The 24,130-nt window shown below is 42.5% G+C and overlaps 1 protein-coding gene across 1 annotated transcript in view; it reads right to left on the minus strand.

The window, feature by feature from the left end:
- The window catches only part of LRP1 (LDL receptor related protein 1), a 463,435-nt gene that overhangs the window by 308,678 nt on the left and 130,627 nt on the right, over nt 1-24,130 (minus strand). The window contains exon 3 of the mRNA XM_068267473.1: nt 17,483-17,620. Within this exon, the coding sequence (XP_068123574.1) occupies nt 17,483-17,620 (138 nt within the window). The remainder of the gene's footprint in view (nt 1-17,482; nt 17,621-24,130) is intronic.

Below are 24,130 nucleotides of genomic sequence, written 5' to 3' on the forward strand. Positions count from 1 at the left end.
CAATGCTTTATCCAGAAAGCAACCATCTATCCACACCAGAAAGTTTACACATCTACTCAAAAATGAAAATAAAACCGAAAAAAAAAACTGCTGAATTAGAAGTGTGGCTCCCACTGACACAGTAGGAAGCTTATTACCAGCATACGGATCACCTATACTTCAGAGTCTGTGGATTACCACAAATATGTTATTGTATTTGCTTGTTTACAGGAACCTGACCTTCCCTTGTGACCATAAAAACAACCACAAGTCTAAACGCACATTAACCTTTTCACAGCCTCAAGCTCCACATACAAACTACATTTACAGTCCCTGTTGGTATTTTGAAACACAGTATTTTTTTTCCCACATTACGAGTAATAGTAGAAGTTTTAAGAAATCGGAAGTCAGGAAAATAAATAAATGTGTCCTTGCTGACTTTTCTGGCAGTGATCTTCTTCCTCTTATGCTAAAGGAACACACCATGCAGTTTCTTGTCAGATTGACTGGTCGAATCGATAATTTACAACATATCAGATTTTCAGATCACTACTGCACAAAATTAATCCAGTTATCGATCAGGAGCAGATCGGACATGTTGGAAATTATTGATTTGACCCGTTGATCTGACAAGAAATTGCATGATGTGTACCTAGTAGAATATTCTAAATAAGTCCGCACATCAGGAGTAGTATTATACTACTGTAGTAGGGATTAGATTGCGAGTCCCTCTGAGGAACAGTCAGTGACCTGACTATATACAGAGGAAGATATGTCCGCAATATATAATATTATATATATATATATATATATATATATATATATATATATATATATATATATATATATATATATATATATATATATATATATATATATACATATATATATATATATATATATATATATATATATATATATATATATATATATATATATATATAGTGGGTTGCAAAAGTATTCGGCCCCCTTGGAGTTTTCCACATTTTCTCACATTACTGCCACAAACATGAATCAATTTTATTGGAATTCCACAAGAAAAGCCAACACAAAGTGGTGTACACGTGAGAAGTGGAACGAAGAATCATACATGATTCCAAACATTTTTTACAAATAAATAACTGCAAAGTGGTGTGTGCATAATTATTCTGCCCCTTTGATCTGAGTGCAGTCAGTTGCCTATAGACATTGCCTGATGAGTGCTAATGACTAAATAGAGTACACCTGTGTGTAATCTAATGTCAGTACAAATACAGCTGCTCTGTGAGGGCCTCGGAGGTTGTCTAAGAGAATATTGGGAGCAACAACACCGTGAAGTCCAAAGAACACACAAGACAGGTCCAAGACAGGTCAGGGATCAAGTTATTGAGAAATTTAAAGCAGGCTTAGGCTACAAAAAGATTTCCAAAGCCTTGAACATCCCAAGGAGCACTGTTCAAGCGATCATTCAGAAATGGAAGGAGTGTGGCACACCTGTAAACCTACCAAGACAAGGCCATCCACCTAAACTCACAGGCCGAACAAGGAGAGCGCTGATCAGAAATGCAGTCAAGAGGCCCATAGTGACTCTGGACGAGCTGCAGAGATCTACAGCTCAGGTGGGAGACTCTGTCCATAGGACAACTATTAGTCATGCACTGTACAAAGTTGGCCTTTATGGAAGAGTGGCAAGAAAAAAGGCATTGTTAACAGAAAGCATAAGAAGTCCCGTTTGCAGTTTGCCACAAGCCATGTGGGGGACACAGCAACCATGCGGAAGAAGGTGCTCTGGTCAGATGAGACCAAAATGGAACTTTTTGGCCAAAATGCAAAACGCTATGTGTGGCAGAAAACCAACACTGCACATCACTCTGAACACACCATCCCCACTGTCAAATATGGTGGTGGCAGCATCATGCTTGGGGGGTGCATCTCTTCAGCAGTGACAGGGAAGCTGGTCAGAGTTGATGGGAAGATGGATGGAGCCAAATACAGGGCAAACTTGGAAGAAAACCTCTTGGAGACTGCTAAAGACTTGAGACTGGGGTGGAGGTTCACCTTCCAGCAGGACAATGACCCTAAACATAAAGCCAAAGCAACAATGGAATGGTTTAAAACAAAACATATCCATGTGTTAGAATGGCCCAAAGTCCAGATCTAAATCCAATCGAGAATCTGTGGCAAGATCTGAAAACTGCTGTTCACAAACGCTGTCCATCTAATCTGACTGAGCTGGAGCTGTTTTGCAAAGAAGAATGGGTGAGAATTTAAGTCTCTAGATGTGCAAAGCTGGTAGAGACATACCCTAAAAGACTGGCAACTGTAATTGCAGCAAAAGGTGGTTCTACAAAGTATTGACTCAGGGGGCCGAATAATTATGCACACCCCACTTTGCAGTTATTTATCTGTAAAAAATGTTTGGAATGATGTATGATTTTCGATCCACTTCTCACGTGTACACCACTATGTATTGGTCTTTCACGTGGAATTCCAATAAAATTGATGCATGTTTGTGGCAGTAATGTGACAAAATGTGGAAAACTATATATATATATATATATATATGTATGTATATATTATTTTTTATTTTTTTTTGCATTAGAAATACCTAATTTTATTTACAATGTAATACCTTAATTTGAGGCTTATTTAAATTAAATGAACGAAAACTATTAATTTGTTTTATTTCTAACCTACACTATGAAAATAATGAACTATTGCATGCAAAGCAACATGATGACCATTGCAGATATAATGGAACGTATGACTGCAATTAAGAGCTTTATACATGATGCACGTGCTTCTTTTCTCTGCTATAGGTTTGTTGGTATGACTATGCTTGACTCAGCAGTAAAAGTATTTACCAAGTACTGACACTCACTGTGCTAGGAGCTGCCTAAAGAAACGTTTGAAAAGTTAAATAGTTTATAGCATCTAATTAAATGATTTTCATGCAATTACTATAGTAAACTAGAAAGATCTTATTAGCTGCAATAACTGTAGTCTGCACAGTGCAAGCGTTTGGGGGCTTTGTCTCCCCCCCCCCCCCTTCTTTTTTTTGCTATATTATTTACTAAGTTACCCGATTCCGGACCAGCGCGGTTGAAATCTACTTGCATCTAGTGGCTGCGCGGCTCTGACAAGACATAGATTTCAACAATCACCGCCACACGGTCCCGCTGATTGCGCCATTCTGTCCCCACCGCAACCCACTCGCCCTGCCATCAGACCTATGTGAGCCGGTCACATTGGCTTATATTGATGGACAGGGTCAGGAGCCAATGGAAGCAGCTCCTGACCGGCGCACAGAGCTCTGCTGTCATAAAGACAGCAAATAGGGGGACCTGCAGCGATGGAAGAGCGGCGTGACTGTTGGGAGTGGCGGGTATGTGTGGCGATTCGTTGGCAGGCAGCGTTTTACGGTATCAGCAGTCTCTAGTCCTTAAGGGGCCAGAGACTGCCGGTATGGAAGTAGTTAAAGTAAAAAAAATTTAAAAAAATTCACATTTAACAACTTTGTCATCATAAATAAAAATATTGCAAAACAAAAAAAGTGCAGAATTGATGGAGGACTCAAATCCAGTGTACCCCAGGCACTTTGTGTCGCTACCCCGCTGTGGGCTGCACGGCATGATAATTAAAATCTACGCCCTGGCAGGGATAACCGGTCCCAAGCAGGGTGTAGATTTCAATTATTAAAGTCTGGAAAGGGTTAACTAAACTTAACTGATGATTTCTCTCTCCTTAACTGACTTAACTCATGGTTTATCTCTCTTTATGAGACCTAACTTGTGATTTCTCTCTTCTTCCCTGTTTATCTTATGAATTATTTCTCCATATTTGATTATGTCATGTAGTCGCTCTCCTTAAAGCTAAAGTGGACCGGAACTCTTGCACAGGACTGAATTCATACATAGAAGAATGCACCCTTTATGTATTTAAAGAGTTCAGCCTGTTAATCCCCCCTCATTTGTGTCTAATCACAAGTTGCAATCTGAGCTCTCCTGTGTCACATGAATGCCTATGGCAGAGATCAAGTCAATCAAGGAAGAGAGAAGGGCACTGCTGCATAAAAATACCCTTTATTGTGACCGGGTTGACACACAGGTTACAGCAGTGGGGGGAGGAAAATTGTCTGACAGCTGTTTCGCAAGGGTTAACCTCATCAGAGACAATGCGAAAATGAAACAAGCAGTTTAAATACAGTAGCCATCACGCTTACCACCATGTCGTAACCACCTTGGAACGCACGCTGTTGAGGACGGCTAATAGCTGTCATAATGAGTTTAGACCTTTTCTCTCAATCACTGATATGTTTTTAATGTTTCCTTTTCTTACTATCTGCATTTAACATTATGTATATAATTGTTTGCAGGTGGCCAAATGATCCGCTGGTTCATCACCGCTGCCCTGGAATACTAGCGACAGAAACCCAATGATAACAATCCTGTGTTGTCACTGAAGCTGGGAGACCCGCTGTGACGCTACAGGAACAGGAGGGGAGTATGTGCGCATGTACTGGGAAACAGCGGCAAGTCACCATGACAACGTGACGAGCAGGCGCAAGTACGCCTGCAGTACGTACATTCAGCTGCAATAGGCCGGTGGACGCCGCCCTCCAATGATGTCTATTACCACGATTGGATGACAGAGCGGGGAGACCTGCGGCTCGCTGATTGGGCTAGAGCCATCCACGTGTTTGGAGTAGGAGGTGGGCGGATCCGCCGTCCTCAACAGCGTGCGTTCCAAGGTGGTCACAACATGGTGGTAAGCGTGATGGCTACTGTATTTAAACTGCTTGTTTCATTTTCGCATTGTCTCTGATGAAGCAAGGTTAACCCTTGCGAAACAGCTGTCAGACAATTTTCCTTCCCCCACTGCTGTAACCTGTGTGTCGACCCGGTCACAATAAAGGGTATTTTTATGCAGCAGTGCCCTTCTCTCTTCCTTGATTGACTTGGACTTTGCACTGCTTGGGAGCACGCTGCAGGTAAGCCCAGTGTGACCTGGTATCCATCCCTGCCGCATTTAGTGCCAGTTTTTGTTCTTTTTTCATTTTCCTATGGCAGAGATGGCAGATAAGGCCATTTGAAAGCACAGGATGCAACAATATGACTGCTTCCATGACTCATGAAGTAGAAACTGTGCCGATTTATTTTAGGATTTGTATCAGCGGTAACAAAGAAATGTTTTTTCTTTAAAGGTTATTATGCTGTTACATATCTTTTACAGCAGAGACAACGTCCTGAGTTCTGGTCTGCTTTAAGGTAAAAAATAAGCAAGGCGAGAAATTCAAGAGAAAAGCTGTGTTAATCAACCCCAATATGTCATATGTAAAAGGAACAAAAAGTTCCTTTGGAATAAATGTAGGCATGAATGAATTCATCAGTAAATACATTTGCCTGTTTACTTCCTGTATGTTTGGCTAGGTTTACACATCTCTCCCCTTCGAGCTACATTCTTACAAGTACAATTTATTAGATTGTTGCAACGACGCCTAAGCGTGCCAACACTGGCGCACAGCAATTAACAGAGCTACATTGTAAAGAAGCGAGTAAAAGCCATAACTATCTGTAAGCACATAAACGGGATCGCTGGGAGGCTGGGATGCGATAATATATCGGAAATAATTGATGAAACAAATGGTTACCTTGTAAGTGTGAGAGTGCAGCGTCGGGGAAATTGGAGCACAAACTCCAGCTCTATGGGACATCATTAAAGAGGAGAATAGGAGGATGTTCAGAGAGAACACAAAGTGCCCATTGTGGGAGAGCGGGCAGCTGAGTGCTTCTTGCACTTGTACTGTGTCAAATCAATTTACCAGGAGAGCCCTGATGAATCCTGATGTGTGTGCGCATCGCCAGGAATCATTTGCAATTCTTTGATTCTGCTTCCTCCATGCTCACTCCACCATAAAAAGGAAAGGCATGATCCTGTGCAAGAGGAGCTGCCGCCAGTGACCCATAGCAATTAAAGGAGGCATAACCGGTAGTCTCAAGGAGTGCGTAAAATCCAGAGCATGTACCAGACTCCGAGGGTTCACCAGCTCTCACAGCACACAGATATTAATCCTTGGCAGGTATACATTATTTAAAGAGTACTGTTGACAAAATAAGAACATTGTTCTCTCCAGAATCAGTGAAGCAAACACCAGGAGAGCGAAAGGCATGAAGTCCAGCCTCCTACACATTTCCAAGGAGAGATGTATTAAAGCAAACCTGAAGCGAAACTTATGAGATAGTGAATTGTATGTGTAGTACAGCTAAGAAATAGAACATTAGTAGCAAAGAAGTGACACATTATTTTCCAGAACAAGAAGAGTTAAACTTCACTTGTTATTTATGCAAAAGAGCTTCTCTGACCTCTTCAACCCAGTCTTGTTTTCTGAAACTCAAGTTCAAAGGGTCATTATTTCTGCTTTGTGTTATAGCTTAAAAAGACAGAATTTGATTTTTATACTACAACAATGACAAAATAAGGCAATGTTATTAAAAAAAAAAAAAAACAACACCAGATAAAACTGAAAATAAAAAATTGGGACTCTTCTTTGCTACTAATGCTCTATTTCTTAGCTGTACTACACGTTCAATTAATTTTATCGTTTTATCATGAGTTTTCCATTTTCGCATTTAAAATGGCTAAATCAATTGTTTTTCAGCTATCAAATCCAAACTCTGTAAAACTGCTTGTGGAAACTATTTACAGTAATGCTACAATGTTTACCCATGATTAAAAGGTCCGTAACCCCTTAAATGATACTTTTGTTTACTAAACAGTCTAATTTCAAGTTCTATACTTAGAAGATTAAAGGAGATACTGTAATCAGAAGTTAAGATGGCAAAACTAGAACATTCTAATCTTAGAAGAAGAGGAAGTTGGATTTTCCTCCACTGAACTGACTTCCTGACGAGTAACACCCAGTTGCCCGAGTTCTGTGCTGATGCTCTGCCTGGAATACTGCCAGTCGCTTGCCCAGAATGAGCAGGCAGATCACATGCTTTCACTCTGATAGTTGCAGCGTGGACTATGTTATGGAGACATTACAAGCGTTCGTAAATGCCAGACTAAACAGGTGGCTTTTCAGTTTGGACTAAAATGCTATCGGGGATGGAGATGTCCTGACTGGGTGTGGCAAGAGCAGGGCCGGGCCGAGGCATAGGCTGGAGAGGCTCCAGCCTCAGGGCGCAGTGTAGGAGGGGGCGCACAATTCATTCAGCTGTCATTCCTAATTGTGTTTGAAGCAGAAATAAATAAGAAAAGGAGATACATGGCAGTGACTGCAAGCCAGATAACTAGAGATTAAGGTGTTGGGGGCTCTGGTGCACCTCTGTCTAATAGCAATCAGTGTGTGGCGGCTGAGGTGGGAGGGATGGGGGGGGGGCACACTTTGGTGTCTCAGCCTTGGGTGCTGGAGGACCTTGTCCCGGCTCTGGGCAAGGGGTTCCTAAGTGTAGGAGCAGCATGACAGAAGGCTCTGGCTCCAAAGGTGGGGATGATGAAGTTATCAGATCTTTGATCTAAGATTGTGGGCGGTGTGATACAGTTGTTACAAAAGAAAGCCATAAATCACTTTAAACAAAAAGCTATGTGCAAAGGATCTAAACCCCTCTTTGCACATTACTAGATAATTTTAGTGAACACCTCTTCAAATCACTGCTCTCCACTGAACACCTAGTTTACAAAATCCTCTACATCCACCATGTATCAAGTAGTGCGGGTACTTTCATTACCTTACCTACCAACCCTCTTCTAAGTGCTTCATCTGCACAGTTTAACCTATAACTGCATATTTTCTGGGAAAACAAAGCAATAACTTTCAGATTCTTAAATTTTACTACTACACAATTATCACCGTTAATAATTATCACTCATTAAATCTCAAAGAAAAAAAAGTGGTCTGCCTGCAACAGAGCCAGGTTGAGTTTGAAAGGTGTTCCTCACATCAGCATTTCATAATAATCCAAAACATGTTCTGATTCATTTGTTAGAGCAGATAGACAAAACATTGAAACACCCAGCTAGTGTTGTGTATGGTAGGTCCCCTTTGTTCTGCCAAAACACTGAGACATGGATTCCACAAGCTCTCTCAATGCATCCTGAGGCATCTGTTACCAGAAATTTAGCAACAGACCCTTTAAAGAGAGTCTGAAGCGAGAATAAATCTCGCTTCAGACCTCATAGATAGCAGGGTCCCCTCACCCCCAAATCCCCTCGGTGCAGCGGGGGAGCGCTTACTGGTTGGGGCAGGGCTAACCGCCGCAGCCCTGCCCCACGCGCGTCTGTCAGCGCATACCTCCGCCTCTCCCCCGCCCCTCTCAGTCTTCCTTCACTGAGAGGGGCGGGGGAGAGGCGGCGATGCGCCGCTGATAGACGCGACTGGAGGCAGGGCTGCAGCCGTTAGCCCTGCCTCCAGGAGCGACCAAATCTACGACCAAGTCTTGGGGGGGGGGGTTGGGGGTGAAGGGACCCCCGTTTAGCGGCGCGATATCGGCGGTTTAGCAGGGGCACACATGCCCCTGCTAACTATGAGCTCTGAAGCGAGATTTATTCTCGCTTCAGAGTTTCTTTAAGCCCTGTGATTTGCAAGGTGGGACCTCCATAGACCTGTTAGATGACCTGTGGATGCTCCAGCCCTGAATATCCCAGAGATATTCAGACTAATCAGAAGAGTTTGAAAGCCTAAGGCAATAGTCCTCAAACTAAGGCCCACGGGCAGAATGCGGCCTTCTGAGGCTTTTTCACTGGCCCCCAAACATAAAATGTATAATTTATAAATGTGGCCCACTGCACCTTTAAATGTTGGTGGCCCACATATAGAATAGCAGTGCTGGCACCACCCATCCACATACTGTAGAAGCCAGTGAGCAGTAATTTGCTGGCTTACAATCCAATTCCGTATCAGGTGTCACTGCTGTCTAACTGGACGGCAGGCTATCGCCTGGGTTATGCTTCACTGTCTAGTGAACAAATACGTTTTTCAGGCACCACATGACTGAATAGCTGCTGCTGGAGGTTCTCCTCCAGGCATGATAGGGGGAATCAATACCTAGATTCAATGTAATGTTTTTCAACATAATTTTATGTATGTTCCGGCCCCCCAGCAATCTGAAGTATGTTGACCCGGCCCTTGACCGAAAAAGATTGGAGACCCGTGGCCTAAGGAAAGGTGTTTTATCAGGTCAGATCACCTTCTTCTGTTGATCAATGATCCAGTACTGATGCTTATGCAACCACTGTAGGCTCCTTCAGTCATGTACACAGGTCAGCATAGGCTGTCTGACTAGTTTGTGGTTACGCAGCAATTTACAATGCACTATGTTCTAACACCTTCTCTTACATTTTTCAACAATATGCGGTGCAGTAGCTCTACTCTAGCACCAGACCAGATGGGCCTGTCTTCACTCCCTATGTGCATCAATGAGCCTTGGCCACCCATGACTATGTCTCCTGTACACCAAACACCCTTCTTTGGACCATTTTTGTCACGTGCTAATCACTCCATACAAACAATTCCTGGAAACATGAATGCCCTGGCTCAGTCATTTAGCCATCACAATCTGGCTCCCTTCAAAGTCAGGGCTGGAGCACACCTAAAAGCACTAGCGTAATCGCGAACGCCAAGCATTTTTTGTAGCTATTTTTCAAAGCAATTTCAGGCATGTGCCTAGCGATTTTCTGGGTATGCCTAGCGATATTTGATGTAAAGATTTTTTTTTTGTACAGTAGAGCTGGATGTGTACAGCTTTTGTAAGAAAAACACTAGGAAAACCGTTCTGTTCTAGCATTTTTAGAAAATCGAAAATCGAGAAAAAAAAAAAAATCACATCACTCTGATGTGATCCATCCCATTCAAATACATTAGCGTTTTAAAAAACACTCAGAAGCACTCTAGATGTACACCAGCCCTTAGTCACATCTTTATGCTTGCACATTTTTCTTCTCCAGATATATGATATATGCTTCCACCTGCTAATGAGCATTCATTTGTGCAATGAAAAACGAGCAATACTTGTCAACTGAAACTATTTGCACAGATAATTTCAAGCAGCAATATTACAATCACTGTACAGACCAATCCACTAACTTAAAGGATGTCAAGAATGTGGATGGCACACAAGGGTGGTTTGACTACAAGGAAAGGGTGGGGGTTGTGAGGGGGGCAGGATTGTGGTGGCCCCACTCCTCATGGTCCCTGGCAACCTTCCCATTTGTTCTCAGGCTGTGCGTAGTCATGCCCATAGCTGGGGAACATGCAGTGCGTTATGTTATTATTTGTGGACATGAAGCCAGAGGGGCATGTTGGGGGCAAGAGGGGGCCAATGGGAGCTCCTCAAAGGAATGCAATGGTGGTGGTTAATGCTTAGATGCAGCCTTTACTTTTACTTAGGGCAGGTCCACTTTAAAGGACACCCGAGGTCAAAATAAACTAAGGAAATAAACAATTCTATCTATCTTCCTTCTCCTAAAAATGACTTAAGATATTCCACAGTTTTATTCTATATTTAAATCAACTTTTCAAGTTTTTACTGTTTTATTGTCTTTGCTCAATGACACATTAATTGAAGTATGTCAGAGCTAAAAATCTACTAACTATTGACCCTTGTTATCTCTTCCCTGCTCTCAGAAGCCATTTTCTGCTAGGAAAGGGTTTCATAGATGTAATTTCTTATCAGTGAGGGTCACACTGTAAAAAGAAAAACACATATCCAGGCACATCACCTCTAGTTATGACATTAAATAAGTTATTAAGGAAAGGGAGGTGCTGAAGGGGGTGTGGCCAGAAAACAGCAAAAATCTATTAACCCTTTGCACTCTCGCATGCAAATGTTCAAACAAATGCATTCACAGATTCACTCATCCAGGCACCACTGTTATACAATACAATACAATAACATTTGTAAAGCGCTTTTCTCCCATAGGACTCAAAGCGCATGTTATCCCTACAGCTAAGTTAAAAGACGGGGTCTTAGTTCACAGAAGAATGCACTGACTCAGTCCTGACCCAGACAGGAACTGCCACTTACATGACTGATGTTTAACTCTTTCAGGCAAAGAAAGAAAAAAAAGGAACATGTTAGAGCTTAAGTATTATATGATTGAATTCATAGGCCTCCGTTACTTTAACGGAGTTTAGTTAAAAGACTTGATTTGCAGAGGCTCCCTTTAAGCAGCATTTCTAGAAACACTGGAACATGGTGTTGTGTCTTACACGAAACCAGCCAAGCTTAAAGAGTTTATCTATGCCCGGTGGGCAGACATTGAGGCAGTCTTTTCTGTAAACATCAAGCGTTTTCATATTTCGTGAAGGAAAACAAGAGTCCAGTAAATTAAATACTGTTCCTCTTAGAACTAGAGAACTAGGTGAAAGTTTGTGCATGCGCAGTAAAGACCGTGCTTGTCATTATATCACAAGGTTTTATCAGCCAATAGCAGGCGATGAGTTATTGATACGTCTCTGCTCAGATGATGTCACATTTAACTCTTTAGTGGTCGGTATTAAAGCAGCAGACGGGCTCCAGAGAGCCACTTCTGACTACTGCTGCTTCTTCTGATGTCTGGCTGATGACTTCCACCCTTTACTTTTATTTGTAATGTATGTCATATTATCTAACTGTATGCTGTATATAGGCCTACGTGCCACATAGTATAGGGGTAACATAAGAGAGGCCTGATCTAGCTATTAGAGATAGATCAAGTATGCAAGGTAACACAAAGAGGACTTACTACAGACCAATGGCTTTGCTGAGATGTAACAACCTGTAGAGATAAGCATCTGTATATCTGTGTACTGAATAAACTCCTGAAACTTTGATGACATCTAAGAAGTCCTATCTCCTATGCTGTTGCTGTGATGAGAGTCAAGTTATCACACTTCCTGTGATATGGTGCGGAACGAAGGTGTAGTGTTGCTGCCAATAGCAACCAACATATAGATTCTTACAGAACACAGCATAGTTATGTTTGTGCTTGGCACTGTACATACACATGACTATCTCATCATATCACATACCACCTCGGGTATACTTTAAAGGGAATCTGAAGTGAGAACGATATGGAGGCTATCATATTTATTCCATTTAAACAATACCAGTTGCCTGACAGTCCTCCTGATCCTCAGTCTCTAATATTTTTAGCCACAGACCCTGAAAAAGTATATGCAGATCAGGCGTTCTGACTCAGCAGACTCAGATTTACTGGATCAGCCATATAAAGTTGAAGAGAAATAGACAGCCCAATATGGTGTAGTATGTCAAAATTGATTGGATAAATGAAACAGTGAGATGGTAATACTCAAAAACACGGGTTACCACCTAGGTAACCACTCATTAGGCAGGTGAGGAGATTAGACCTGTCCTCACTCAGGATTCAGGGCTGGAACCCACAGGAGCGCTTTTGGCAGCGTTTTGGCAGCACTGCGATACGCTAGCAGTTTGCCAAAACGCTGGGCTAATGTTAATGGATGGGGCAACTTCCACAGGAGCGTTTGCGTTTCCCAGAAACGCAAACGCAGGACCTGCAGCATTTTGGGAGCGTTAGCACTTCAATGTAAAGTATTGAAACGCTAGCATAAACGCTCACCAAAACCTAAACTGAGCGGTTTTGCTAGCGTTTTGCGGTTCAGCACACTGTAACAAAATGAAAAATAATTCACAGGACCAATCAGGATAAAAACGCAAAATGCAAAACGCTACGCACCCGCTGGGCAAAAAAATACAATGTTGCAAAACACAACCAAAAACGTGCATGAATCCACTTGCAAACCGCTCAGACAAAACGCTAGCGGTTGCATTTTGCGTTTGCTGATTTCAGTGGGTTCCAGGCCTAAGAAGTCGCTCTCTGTAGATAGGAAGAAAGGGGGTAGATCACCCCTCCACCTGGGGTGGACTCAAATATATTGGTAGGTGAACAGAGGCGCCAGAAGGATAAAAGTACATAAAATTTTTAAAAAATTGCTGGGAGGAAGTGGTGGGCTCGCCTCCGTTAAAGCAGACACCAAGGACTGTAAATGTATAGATATACACATTTATTGAAAATACCCCAAAGATGCAACGCGTTTCGCGGGCTCAGCCCACTTCTTCAGGCAATAAGCAGGGGATAAACAACAGCAATTCAGTTATAGCAAGCAGAGCACCTCTGTCGCCTCTGTTCACCTACCAATGGATCAGCCATATGCTTGTTTCAGGGTTTAGAATCGGACACTACATATGCCAGAAGATCAACAGGACTGCCAGGCAACTGGCATTGTTTGCAAGGAAATAAATATGGCAGCGTCCATATCCCTCTCACCTCGAGTTCCCTTCAAATTCATGTAAAGTGTGATTTTCTGTCAAATTTGCCTTTACAGCAGTGTAGCAAGGAAAGCTCAATGTACTTATTTCCAGCATGATAGCAGTAATAAAAGCACAATGTAATATAATGGCTAAACAATCGTGTAACCCTTGTAATTCAGATTTCAATAAAGGCCTACCGGGAATATTAATGGCTCAATCTTTAAGCTGCGATGCGGATTCCGGTTCCAAGCGGTGGTTGTGTGTTTTGATAAGGCACTACTGTATAGCAGGATTCCATCAAAACGATTTATGCCTGGCTTCCTCTCTTGCTGCTCTTTCCCTCGTCATTAATCCCCCCCTAATAGTTTCTGGATGCCAACTCTCATTGCTCTCAAATACGCAGACATAGTGCCAAACAAGAAGCATAACAACCTGCTCTAATGAAGCAGAGGTGCTGTCCAAAACCGCATAAACCGCAGATAAAACATGTCCATCTCAAGAAAGAATGGTCTTATGATGCTGTCTAGGAGATTGGATGTTATTTTTCTATACACATCAGCAGCACTTTGTTAAAAGTCGCAAGAAGAGAGGAAATGCAAAATTGCCTTGCACACAGAATTTTAGGGGCCCGATTACAATGACAGCTACTACACATTTCAAACTTCCTCTACCCAAAGGAATGGTTCCTGAGTATATCCGGTGACAGTTTAACTGGATTCAAATGTACAGTACAGACCCTGTGTTCTGTTCTAACAGAAACCCCGATTCTCAAAAGAACTGAGCGTGCCCACACCAAAACCGCCACACTAAGCCGCCGCCCACAGGAGCGTCCGTGCACAGTTAAGTATGCAAGGTTGCACCTGCAACTGTGCACGCACACCACAACCGGTACACTAAGCTACCACCCACAACAGCATTGCCCACACTAAGCCACTTCCTGAACTAGGTTACCGCCCACAGGTGCTTCCTGGGGGGTCCTTGCATATTTAACCAAAAAGGCAACACCACCCAGTAGGTATGCAAAAAGTATAAACAGCAATGTTTCAGTTAGGTATTAAACCAAGCTAAAACATTCTAAAATCATAGTGGAAAACTCAGAACCACCTCAGAATCACCATAACCTAAGCCACACACACTCAAATATACACTCACGCTCATTACCGATACCAATGACTTGCAATCGGCATCTTCGGAGTGGAGAAGCAGAGGGAGGCAGGTTTATTCAGCTGTAACAGGCAGGTGAGACCAAAGCGTGGATCAAATGGATCTGTCTCACCACACAGACATCGCTCCACGCTGTCCACCACCTCACCGCTTAAGGGTGCTTCAAGCAATCATTGCAGCTTGTCAGGAGTGGGTAAACAGAGTGTGCATTGTCTTCTCCAGGTGTCTGGCTCACAAACCAGGAACTTAACCGGCTTACTCCGCATGCACGTTGGCTTGTTCAAACCACGGTGGTCAGGCCAGTAGGAGCGCTCCACAAGGTCACGGGGAGTGACTACACCCACATACGTGTTGTGCCCACCCCTCCGAGTGATGTTACCTACCTAGTGATGTTGCCTTTTTGATTACCGGTATGTTTTGGCATTATGTTTATGGTGACATCATTACTGTGATTGTGCGGTTGCTAGGTTCCACACATGGCGAGTTGTGCAGTGATTTTTTTCAGTGGTTTATGCAGATTTAAAACCTTTGGTTGGTATACAGGATGGGGAGAAAATGAAGCAGAGGGCACCCCAGTATACATACTAAAATAACACTGGCCAAGGATTTACCTTCTTGGCCAATCATGAAGAGGAGCCTGCTGATGTCATGCCTGCAGACACTAAACCTTCACCTAGACATATAATAAATGGTTGCTATAGATGAGTAAAGTTAAGGTGTTTAGTTAGCTTAAGAATGGAGCAAAGCAGTTGCCAAGGGCAACCATCCATGGAAAAAAAAAACAGGTTCTGACTGGATGCTATGGTAACTGCTCCCCTTATAATTAGTTATATTTATCTGTGCCTTTGTAAAAACAATACACAGTACAGAAATGTTAGTTATCACAATAGCAATGTGTAGGCACGCTGCAGAAACCAGAAACAAATGAAAAACCTTGTGAAGTCACTCAAAACAGGGAGCAACCAAAGAAAAGGTTCTGTATTTACTTTCTATATGGCAGTGTGAAGCTTTTGTCCTTTCGCTGAAAGGCCTGCCTGTATATGGTCAACACTGCTTTGTAGCCTTCTCAACCATACCTGCATTGTTTCACCTAGGCTTGATTTTTCTATTCTCAGGAGCTCAGAGACAAGGCCCAGAGAGACATTTAAATGCTGATTAACCTTCACTATTACTTCCAAAAAACGGTAGAACTAAGCATATAATCCAAGGAGGGGAAAAAAAGACAAGCTGAGTTTCTGTTTTTACTGGAAGCAGAGTCAAAGTTTCCTTCTAAACATGACAGAAGCCTTATAGAGTATAGTCTGCAGTTCTTTCCATCACTGGTCCCCAAGCATCTGCACTGTGTCACACTGCAACAAAGGAATAAGAAAGCTAAGCATCTCCTCAGCGGATTCTGAGGCATGGAAACTTTCACACAATCAGCAGACACGTTCTATTAACCTCTTACTGCTGAAGGTTTGGAGGTTATTTTTCACTTGTGATAACTGTAAACCAATATACTGTATAATAATTCAATTTCTGCTGGAAACCTCGTACACATGTACGAGGAATGTCAACCACACGTATCAGGACTCTATCCTTCTGGCGACAGTTTTAGGCCAAGTACTGTACAGATTTGGCTTGCAACGTGTTTTGATGGGGGCAGAGGGACAACCGAGCAAAAAAGGGTGAGCAGTAGAACAATTGCCTCAGCCTGTACCTGGACAAGATGATTCAGCAGGCCAAATCTCTCCCGGATGTATAGGGGCTATTGTACATCAGCTGGATTATGAGCGACCATTTTGACCAAGAAACATTCAGCTTGTGTACAAACCCTTAAACAGACAAGCTCCAGATAGTCTGAATGAACCTGTGATTAATCACAAATTAAATCCTAAGGACATGAGAACGGAGGTCTCTGGACCCGAAGAACTCAACATCAGTGTTTCTCAAACATGTCCTAGTGACTCCCGAACAGTGCATGTTTTTCAGGCAACCTCACCAATGCAGAGGTGGGGTAATTAGTATCTCGGCTACATGGAATCCACCTGGCTGAAACACTAATTACCCCACCTGTGCATAGGTGAGGTTGCCTGCAAAGCATGCACCGTTGGGGAGTCACAAGGACAGGTTTGAGAAACACTGCGCTACATAAAAGGCCAGAACTTTCAGGCTTTGAACCTAAACAGCCTGCTCAGCATTGTGTCAAATAGTTCAGCAGTCCAAAGCCAGAGTCTTTACTGACTTCCCAGGGCTGGTATGAGAAATCCATCTTCAAAGCCTTATTACATAACGTATATCTGGAGATTTAGAGCTTCCACAGATGCACATAAATCAGTCTGGGGATGATGCTTTTGGGTAGAACAAGCTGGTAGCCCTACAACAGTATTTTTAGTTTGGATAGGCTTTGTATTCAACCTAAATTGTCCATGCACAGACAATGCCTGGACAGAGCTGCCATTACTTAATAAACAGCAGTGGGGTGGTGGGTATTGTAGATGCCCACAGGAAACGCACTGCACCCCATTGCTGTGGGTGAGTGACGCTTGCCAAATCTTTATATATTTATTATTGGAAGTGTGGAAGAGATGAATGCTTTTTCAATCGATTATTAAGGCTGTGGCCATCCATAAGGACTATTGTGAGCCAATTTCCTGTTTTCTCCTGTGGTGTGCATATTTCTATGAAGAATTCGCTCAGTAATCTACCAGTTCCTCCATCCTAATCATAACCTTACTGATCATAATTAAAAGTCTTCAAGATTTGTCCTTGTAAATGAATAAAAATAGGCCAGTATTCTATGCGTTTACCAAACTGCCATTAGACTGCATGCAAAAGAGGGATTATGTTGGACAACACCTAGAGTGGGCCAGTTCCAGCACGTACCTTTTTCACCGGTACAAAATATGGCAAAACTAATATGTTAAAGATGTTACCAAGTTCAGCAGTATTAAAACAATGGTTCCTCCTTGTAACGACATCCATACTGTATTTGTTCTATGCTGCTCAGAATCTTAAAATATTTATCCAACAGAAATCAAACATTCTATCGAATGGTTTCTTCCATTCACAGCTTTGAGCCGGTGTACCAGGCTGCTCTCCCAGCTTACCTCTACAAAAAGGACCTTCATCTGAACCATCGGAGCAGTCATCATGGCCGTTGCACAGCTTATTCATGGGTATACACAGTTCTGTGCCAAGGCAGTTATGTTCGTTTGGCTGACATTTGGAGACCTTGCTCTGTGGACCTGGTAAGAGGAGAAATTAAATCTATTAGCATGAAATGTACAGAAAGTGATAGATTATTTAGAGGTTACCTACATTCACAAAAAGGAGGCCGAGCAGCTTTCAATAAGACCAGACACATTGATTTCATTATTTAATTGCTTGAAATTGTGCTTGACATGTACTACAGATATCCCTTGTGTCAGAGCTCTCAAACCATGTCCTCATGGCCAAACAACCCTACATATTTTGCAGGAAACCACGAGCATTCCCAGGTGGGGTAATAAGTGCCTCAGCAGAGCTGATCCACTACTCCTGTGGAATTTCACAAAACATGCACTATTGGAGGGACTTTACGACAAGGTTTCATTCTGTAGCTGGTGAAAGCAAGTTACAGTATCCCTCTCTCCTTCATCCTGAATTTAGCTCCAGCTCGCCTCATTTGTCCTGTCACATCATCTCATGTATTGAGAAAAGAGCAGCCCAAAAGGCTGGGGAAGGTTATCAAGACCACTTCCAGTGAGCTAAACTAAAGCTGTTAAGGACGCAGGATCACAGGAGGCATCACCTGTATTTTGGGGTCTACAAAAAGGGTATTCAAGTTTTTTTCATATATGCAAGTGTAGGCCCTCTTTCTTGTGTAAGTGCTAAGGGAGCACATGTGCCTAAAACGTTGGAAATGGTCCAAACGCTTTATTAAAAAAACCTTAACATTTCTCCAACGTTTAAATGGCCACCATTCTCTATCTCTAAGTATGGTCTGACCCAGCTAGCTGGTCACACAGATTTAGTTTAAAACAAAATAATTAAAATCACTTTCTTTTGGTTTCCTGTTTTGTTTGTTGGTTTTGTTTTTTTAACGTACCCGAAGCAATATGTGACATGATGTGATAAACGTGTGTAAGTACATTTTGCTGCCTGAAAGAGTTAATTTCTAGGCATGGAAGTGACAGCTTCTATCTTGTTGGTACCTTGTCTGGGAATATAGTAAACATCACTGATAAGCAAATTACAGCCATAAAAGTTTTCCTGGCAGAATACAACTTCTGATGGCAGCGGGACATAGAAAAAGGACAATAATTCATGTATTATAACTCTGGGACACATAATAGGGTGCCATTTATTAGAGACAGTAAAACATTCAACCTACCTTGTAATTTTTTAAATATAAAAGAAAACCATGGGATACGTAAAGTCATTTTTAGGAGTAGGAGGATAAATATAATTGTTTATCTCATCCGTTTATTTTCTCCTCAAGTTCACTTTAAAGCTAACTACTGTACTTTACCCCAGACAGGAGGAATTCAGCTTTGTACAAAACAGACCTCCCACACATTAAACATTGTTACTGCTTTCTCTTGGAGGAAATAAAAAATAGTGCTTAAGAGCAATCGCATAAGAGAGAAGCAGTCTCACTCTAAACACAGCTTATGCGTAAATGTCCATATTTCAAGACTGGCACATGAATTTCAGAAAAGGACTTGTTACAAACCAATTCACAGCCTCTGAATAACACAACTGACTTCAGCCTACCAGCTGAGAAAATTGACAGGGTTACACTAAAGCCTCATACATGCATCAGACTGTTCTCAGATGAGGAGGCCAGTTGTGGCCCCGAAACGTGTGTGTGGAGAGGTGTCTCCTGAGGTGGCTTAGTGTTCTGGCATGCCGGATCTTTAACTGATAATTGTTCCTATTAGCAGCCTTGTCACATGGGAAACAGACACAGGGGTGGGGGGGAATTCTTAGCAACAGATATGCAGTAGGAGCGACAACAACTTACAGGTCTAGTTCACGCTAGCAGTACAGCTAAGCAATGCACACAACTCTGCAATGCAATCACAAAATTGCTGACTAGTATTCGGTACTAAATCTATAGTGTCCTTTATTATGGTGCCATGGTGGCTTGGTATACTAAAAGTATAGCCAGCTGTATTATGGAGTCCTAGAAGCTAGAGTCCAGTAGGGCATACTGAAGGCACTGCACCAAGCTTCATCACTATTGAGTGGTGTGCCAAGCTCCTTAGGGCTCTCAGTGTGAGCGGCCCCCTAGTTACTGGGTGAGTGATCGGAGGTAGCCACTGAAGTTTGTTCCTAATGTTAATCTAACCAAGTAACGGTCTTTATTAACAAGTTGTAGCAACTATCTATGAAATAGGCCTTACCATTCCAACCAACCAAATGTATTACATGTTGCACAACGCGTTACACATAAAACCATACACATCAATTACTGCTCCAGATGAACCTTCAAAGCAACTTATTTGTCACACTCAAACTAGCCGAGACACAACCAAAACTATCATGTCCAAATGTGCTGGAAGCCACTGTAATATTTATAAAATGTGAAAAGAAAAACATGCTAAAAACAGAAACAACATGCTTAATGCAGACCAAGAGTTTAACCCAAGAACACCAATGCCCACTTGGGACGTTGCCCCACCTTCCAGAGGACAGGAAATGGGAGAGAGACATGCAACCACAAAATCTGATAGAGGTCCTGTCACTTCCTCACTACAGCCTGAACTCTGCTCAATTTCCACATTGGGCCACTGACCGGTCAGCGATTGAGATAACAGTATGCTAGTTAATAAGCAATCTGCCCAATTCCACCCTTTGAACTACGCACATGTTAGTCATTTGTTGCCAAGGTGATCTCTTAATTTTGGGAGTCTGTTTAGACAGGTTTCTCCAGCAGCCTTTTCTACACGCGGGGTTCTCAAAATATGGTGCACATACATACCCAACGGGATACTTTGAGTTCAGGGTGTAATTTAACTATTACCAATCATTTCAAATTTTAGAATTAGATGAACACAGGAAGCAAAAAGACTGGGTGTTGAGGGGATGATCTAAAACTGCTGTGCTTGGCCAATGCACATGCACCTGCACATGGATTCATTTCATGGGAACAAGTTATCAGCATGAAAGATAGTGCACCTTAAGTCACCTGTCAGGCCTACTTCCTGAGCATTGCAGGTGGATATGAGCACCTTGACAACAGACAAGGGCGCCTTTCATGTAGTAAAGATGATGTATAAAAGTATGTGGGCTGGTATATTTTAGGCCGTGATGCCCCATGCCTATTGTCTCAACCACCCTGGACAATATCAGCCTGCAATCAAAAAACAGGAAAATCCTTCCATTAACACAAACAAAAACTGCATGGCAATATTATCGGCGGTTCATGCATCAAGCACATGGTCTGCAATTAGCAAAACCTTTTACTGCAGCAAAGACAAGTGAATAGATAGTAAATGGACACAGGTAGCTGTGTGTAGATGCCAACAGTGCGTAGTCTTTTCTTCCCATAAAGAAAAGCAGGTTATTGACCATCCTAGTTATAATGGAAGTATAGATTTACTAAAATGGATAACTCTCTGTAGATAGAGGTTTCTTAGTTGTTTTTCTCCCAATAGCCTCTTGATCAGGCAACAGAGATTTCCAATAGTCACTAGTAGGGATGATCACAGATATGCAAATTGTTCCGAGTTGATGCAAATTTATGCAATTTGTATGAAAATATATGCAACTTGAAAATAAACCGATCAATTTAAACCTGGGTTTAAACTGATTGGTCCAGTTTCAAACTGCATAAATTTGCATAAAATTTGCATAATTTCAGAACAATTTGCTTCTCGTGGATCATCCCTAGTCACCAGTATAGAACAACCTCCATTATTAAGGCCCACTGTAGATTTTGGGCACTATGGCCTCAATTCACTAAGCTTTATCAAACACTTTACCGAACGTTTGATAATTTACTTCATGGGTAAAATCTCATTTTGAATTCACTAAGGTGTTATATATTTATCGAATGTTTTATCGATAAAACGTTCAATAGATCCATAACACCTTAGTGAATTCAAAATGAGATTTTACCCATGAGGTAAATTATCAAACGTTCAGTAAAGTGTTTGATAAAGCTTAGTGAATTGAGGCCATTGTGACTATGGCCAGGCATCTGATTTTCAGTGAATGTGCAGGTGACAATGATAAACTTTATGCACTGGAGTTCTCCACGGGTCACATGATGATTACTTGATGGAAATACAGAAAGGTGTTGCTGGAAGTTGCTATGTGCCGAATTCCCAGCAGAAAAAATAAAATCTATTTAGCATAGTTTCCAGACGGCATCACCCCCATCCACATGCTCATCCCTTCCCTGGCTCCCCTCTCCGGTTAAGATGGTTCAAGCGTGAAAACAAAGGCAAAGAGAAGCTATTCTTCCAGCCATGCTTCACACAGCCCTGACATCCTCCTGATTACAGCAATGACAGGAGCAGGCCTGTGTCACAAGGCATTAGAGATTGAGCTCTGCATAGCCACAGATCGTCCTAGCAAGAATCTGATGAGATAATGAAGAACGGTTCAAAGAAGGCCATAAATACCTTCTCTAGGTTACATCACTCTCTCTGATAGGCGTATGTCATTATGTGATGTCATCATAGGCATGACTGAGCAGCTTTCAGGCACACAGGTAAGATTAGACACAATACACCTCATTTCACCCATCTGAAGTAATCTTCTTGTCCTCATGATCAATAAAGATAAATTGGTTACAGTCTCCGTATTTTGCAAACAGTATACAGTCAGCGATTGCCTGAACTGAGCGAATTAAAAGGGGCTGTGAACTTTTTTTGCTTTTTCACTTTTCCTGCAGTCTAATAGAGGTCATCTGTCCATCCTCCTAGCTGTGGACAAGTACATCCGGACTGGGCATGTGTGAGTAAGATCTGCACATGCCCAGTAGACCCCAGAGGCTTTCAACTACTAAGGTTAGCAGCTCCCACCTCCCCCTCCCCCCCCCCCTGCAGGTTTGAGTTAAAGAAGAAATTTAACCAAGGATTGAACTCCATCCCAATTAGTAGCCGATACCCCCTTGGCCATGAGAAGTCTTTACCTAATCTCGAATAGATCATCATGAAGGTCTGTGTGGCTGATATTGTGTAGAAACCCCTCCCACGGTGAGTTTGCTGTTGGTAAACCTCATTGCATTGTGGGAAATAACAGCTTTTCCCAACTGCCAAGCAAGCAATGTCTCTCTATGTGCATGAAACTCTCAGTAACAAACATTCTGTACAGATCACCTGGCAGAGTTAAATATGTCATTACCAGTGATACATTTCAGAATGCAGATCAGAGAGAAGAAAGAATTTACAATGGGCAAAAGCTGATTAAATCTATAAATGAATATTGTAAAAAATAAGCAATTGTACTAATTATGTTATTTTCACTACAGTTCCTCTTTAACATCTTTTATTTTGGATGCAATTTGCAAAATGAGGGCACCGAAAAATGATTCCAGATTAAACAGTGAGCTGCAGATCACCTATTTCTTATATCCCTTCATTCCTGGATTTAGGCCAAGGCCACCTAGGCCATGGCCTAGGGCACCACAGAAGGAAACAAAGAACATTTATATTGCACTTCCCTCCTGGCGGACTCAAAGCGCCAGAGCTGCAGCCACTAGGGCGCGCTCTATAGGCAGTAGCAGTGTTAGGGAGACTTGCCCAAGGTCTCCTACTGAATAGGTGCTGGCTTACTGAACAGGCAGAGCTGAGATTCGAACCCAGGTCTCCTGTGTCAGAGGCAGAGCCCTTAGCCATTACACCATCCAGCCAGGAAGGGCACCAAAGCAGCAGTCTAAACTGGTGCAGCATTTGCAAGCTTGCAAATGCTGCAATACAGGGAGATCAGGTGAGTGTCTGACCACGGTACTCTGCTGCTAGCTGCCTTTGCAGCAGCCATCTTGCTCTCTCTGCATTGTGGCCGGCAGCTATGGACTTGGGCAGCATTTAAGACGGAAAGGAAGAGGAAGCTTCTTCATTGGAGATGAGCAGAGAAATGGGTAACACGGATGGCTGCTGCAGTGTGAAGGCGAGCTGGCTACCTATACTGAAAGGGGTGGGGGGAAGGAATAAGGAAGTCATCTGGTTACTTATACTGGAGGGAAAGGGGGGAGGAGTCATCTGGCTATCTATACTAGAGGGAAGGGGTCATCTGGCTACCTATACTGGAAGGAAAGGGGAGGAGCCATCTGGCTACCTATACTCGGGGGTCATCAGGCTACCTATACTCGGGGGTCATCAGGCTACCTATACTAGAGGGAAGATGGGAAGGGGTCATCTCGCTATCTATACTGAAGGGGGCAGCTGGTGACAGTGGCCTAGGGCAGTAAAGAGTACAAATCCGGCCCTGTATCCCTTTAGGGATCCAGCAACTCTGTAGTGAGAAAAGTCTCCAGGTCTGCTTCAGCTATTCTCTCCCTGTAAATGCTGCACCTGAACTGCTAACAAGCACAGAATCCACAGCTTTGAGGTAGGCTGGCACAACATACTTAAAACTGTGTTGTCTGTGGCCTCATTTATACCGGAAGACAAGTGCGGTCAGAGTATCTCAACTCCATACATCTGTTGTGAACACGAAAAAAACCCCACACTCTTGTAAAAGAAGAGGCATTGTATGTAGCCTTCCTTTCACTACCATTCATAAGTAGGTTGGCACAGGCTCAAGATAAACAGCTCCAAAAC

This window comes from Hyperolius riggenbachi, chromosome 2, assembly GCF_040937935.1.
Source record: "Hyperolius riggenbachi isolate aHypRig1 chromosome 2, aHypRig1.pri, whole genome shotgun sequence".
In the NCBI taxonomy this organism is placed as follows: domain Eukaryota; kingdom Metazoa; phylum Chordata; class Amphibia; order Anura; family Hyperoliidae; genus Hyperolius; species Hyperolius riggenbachi.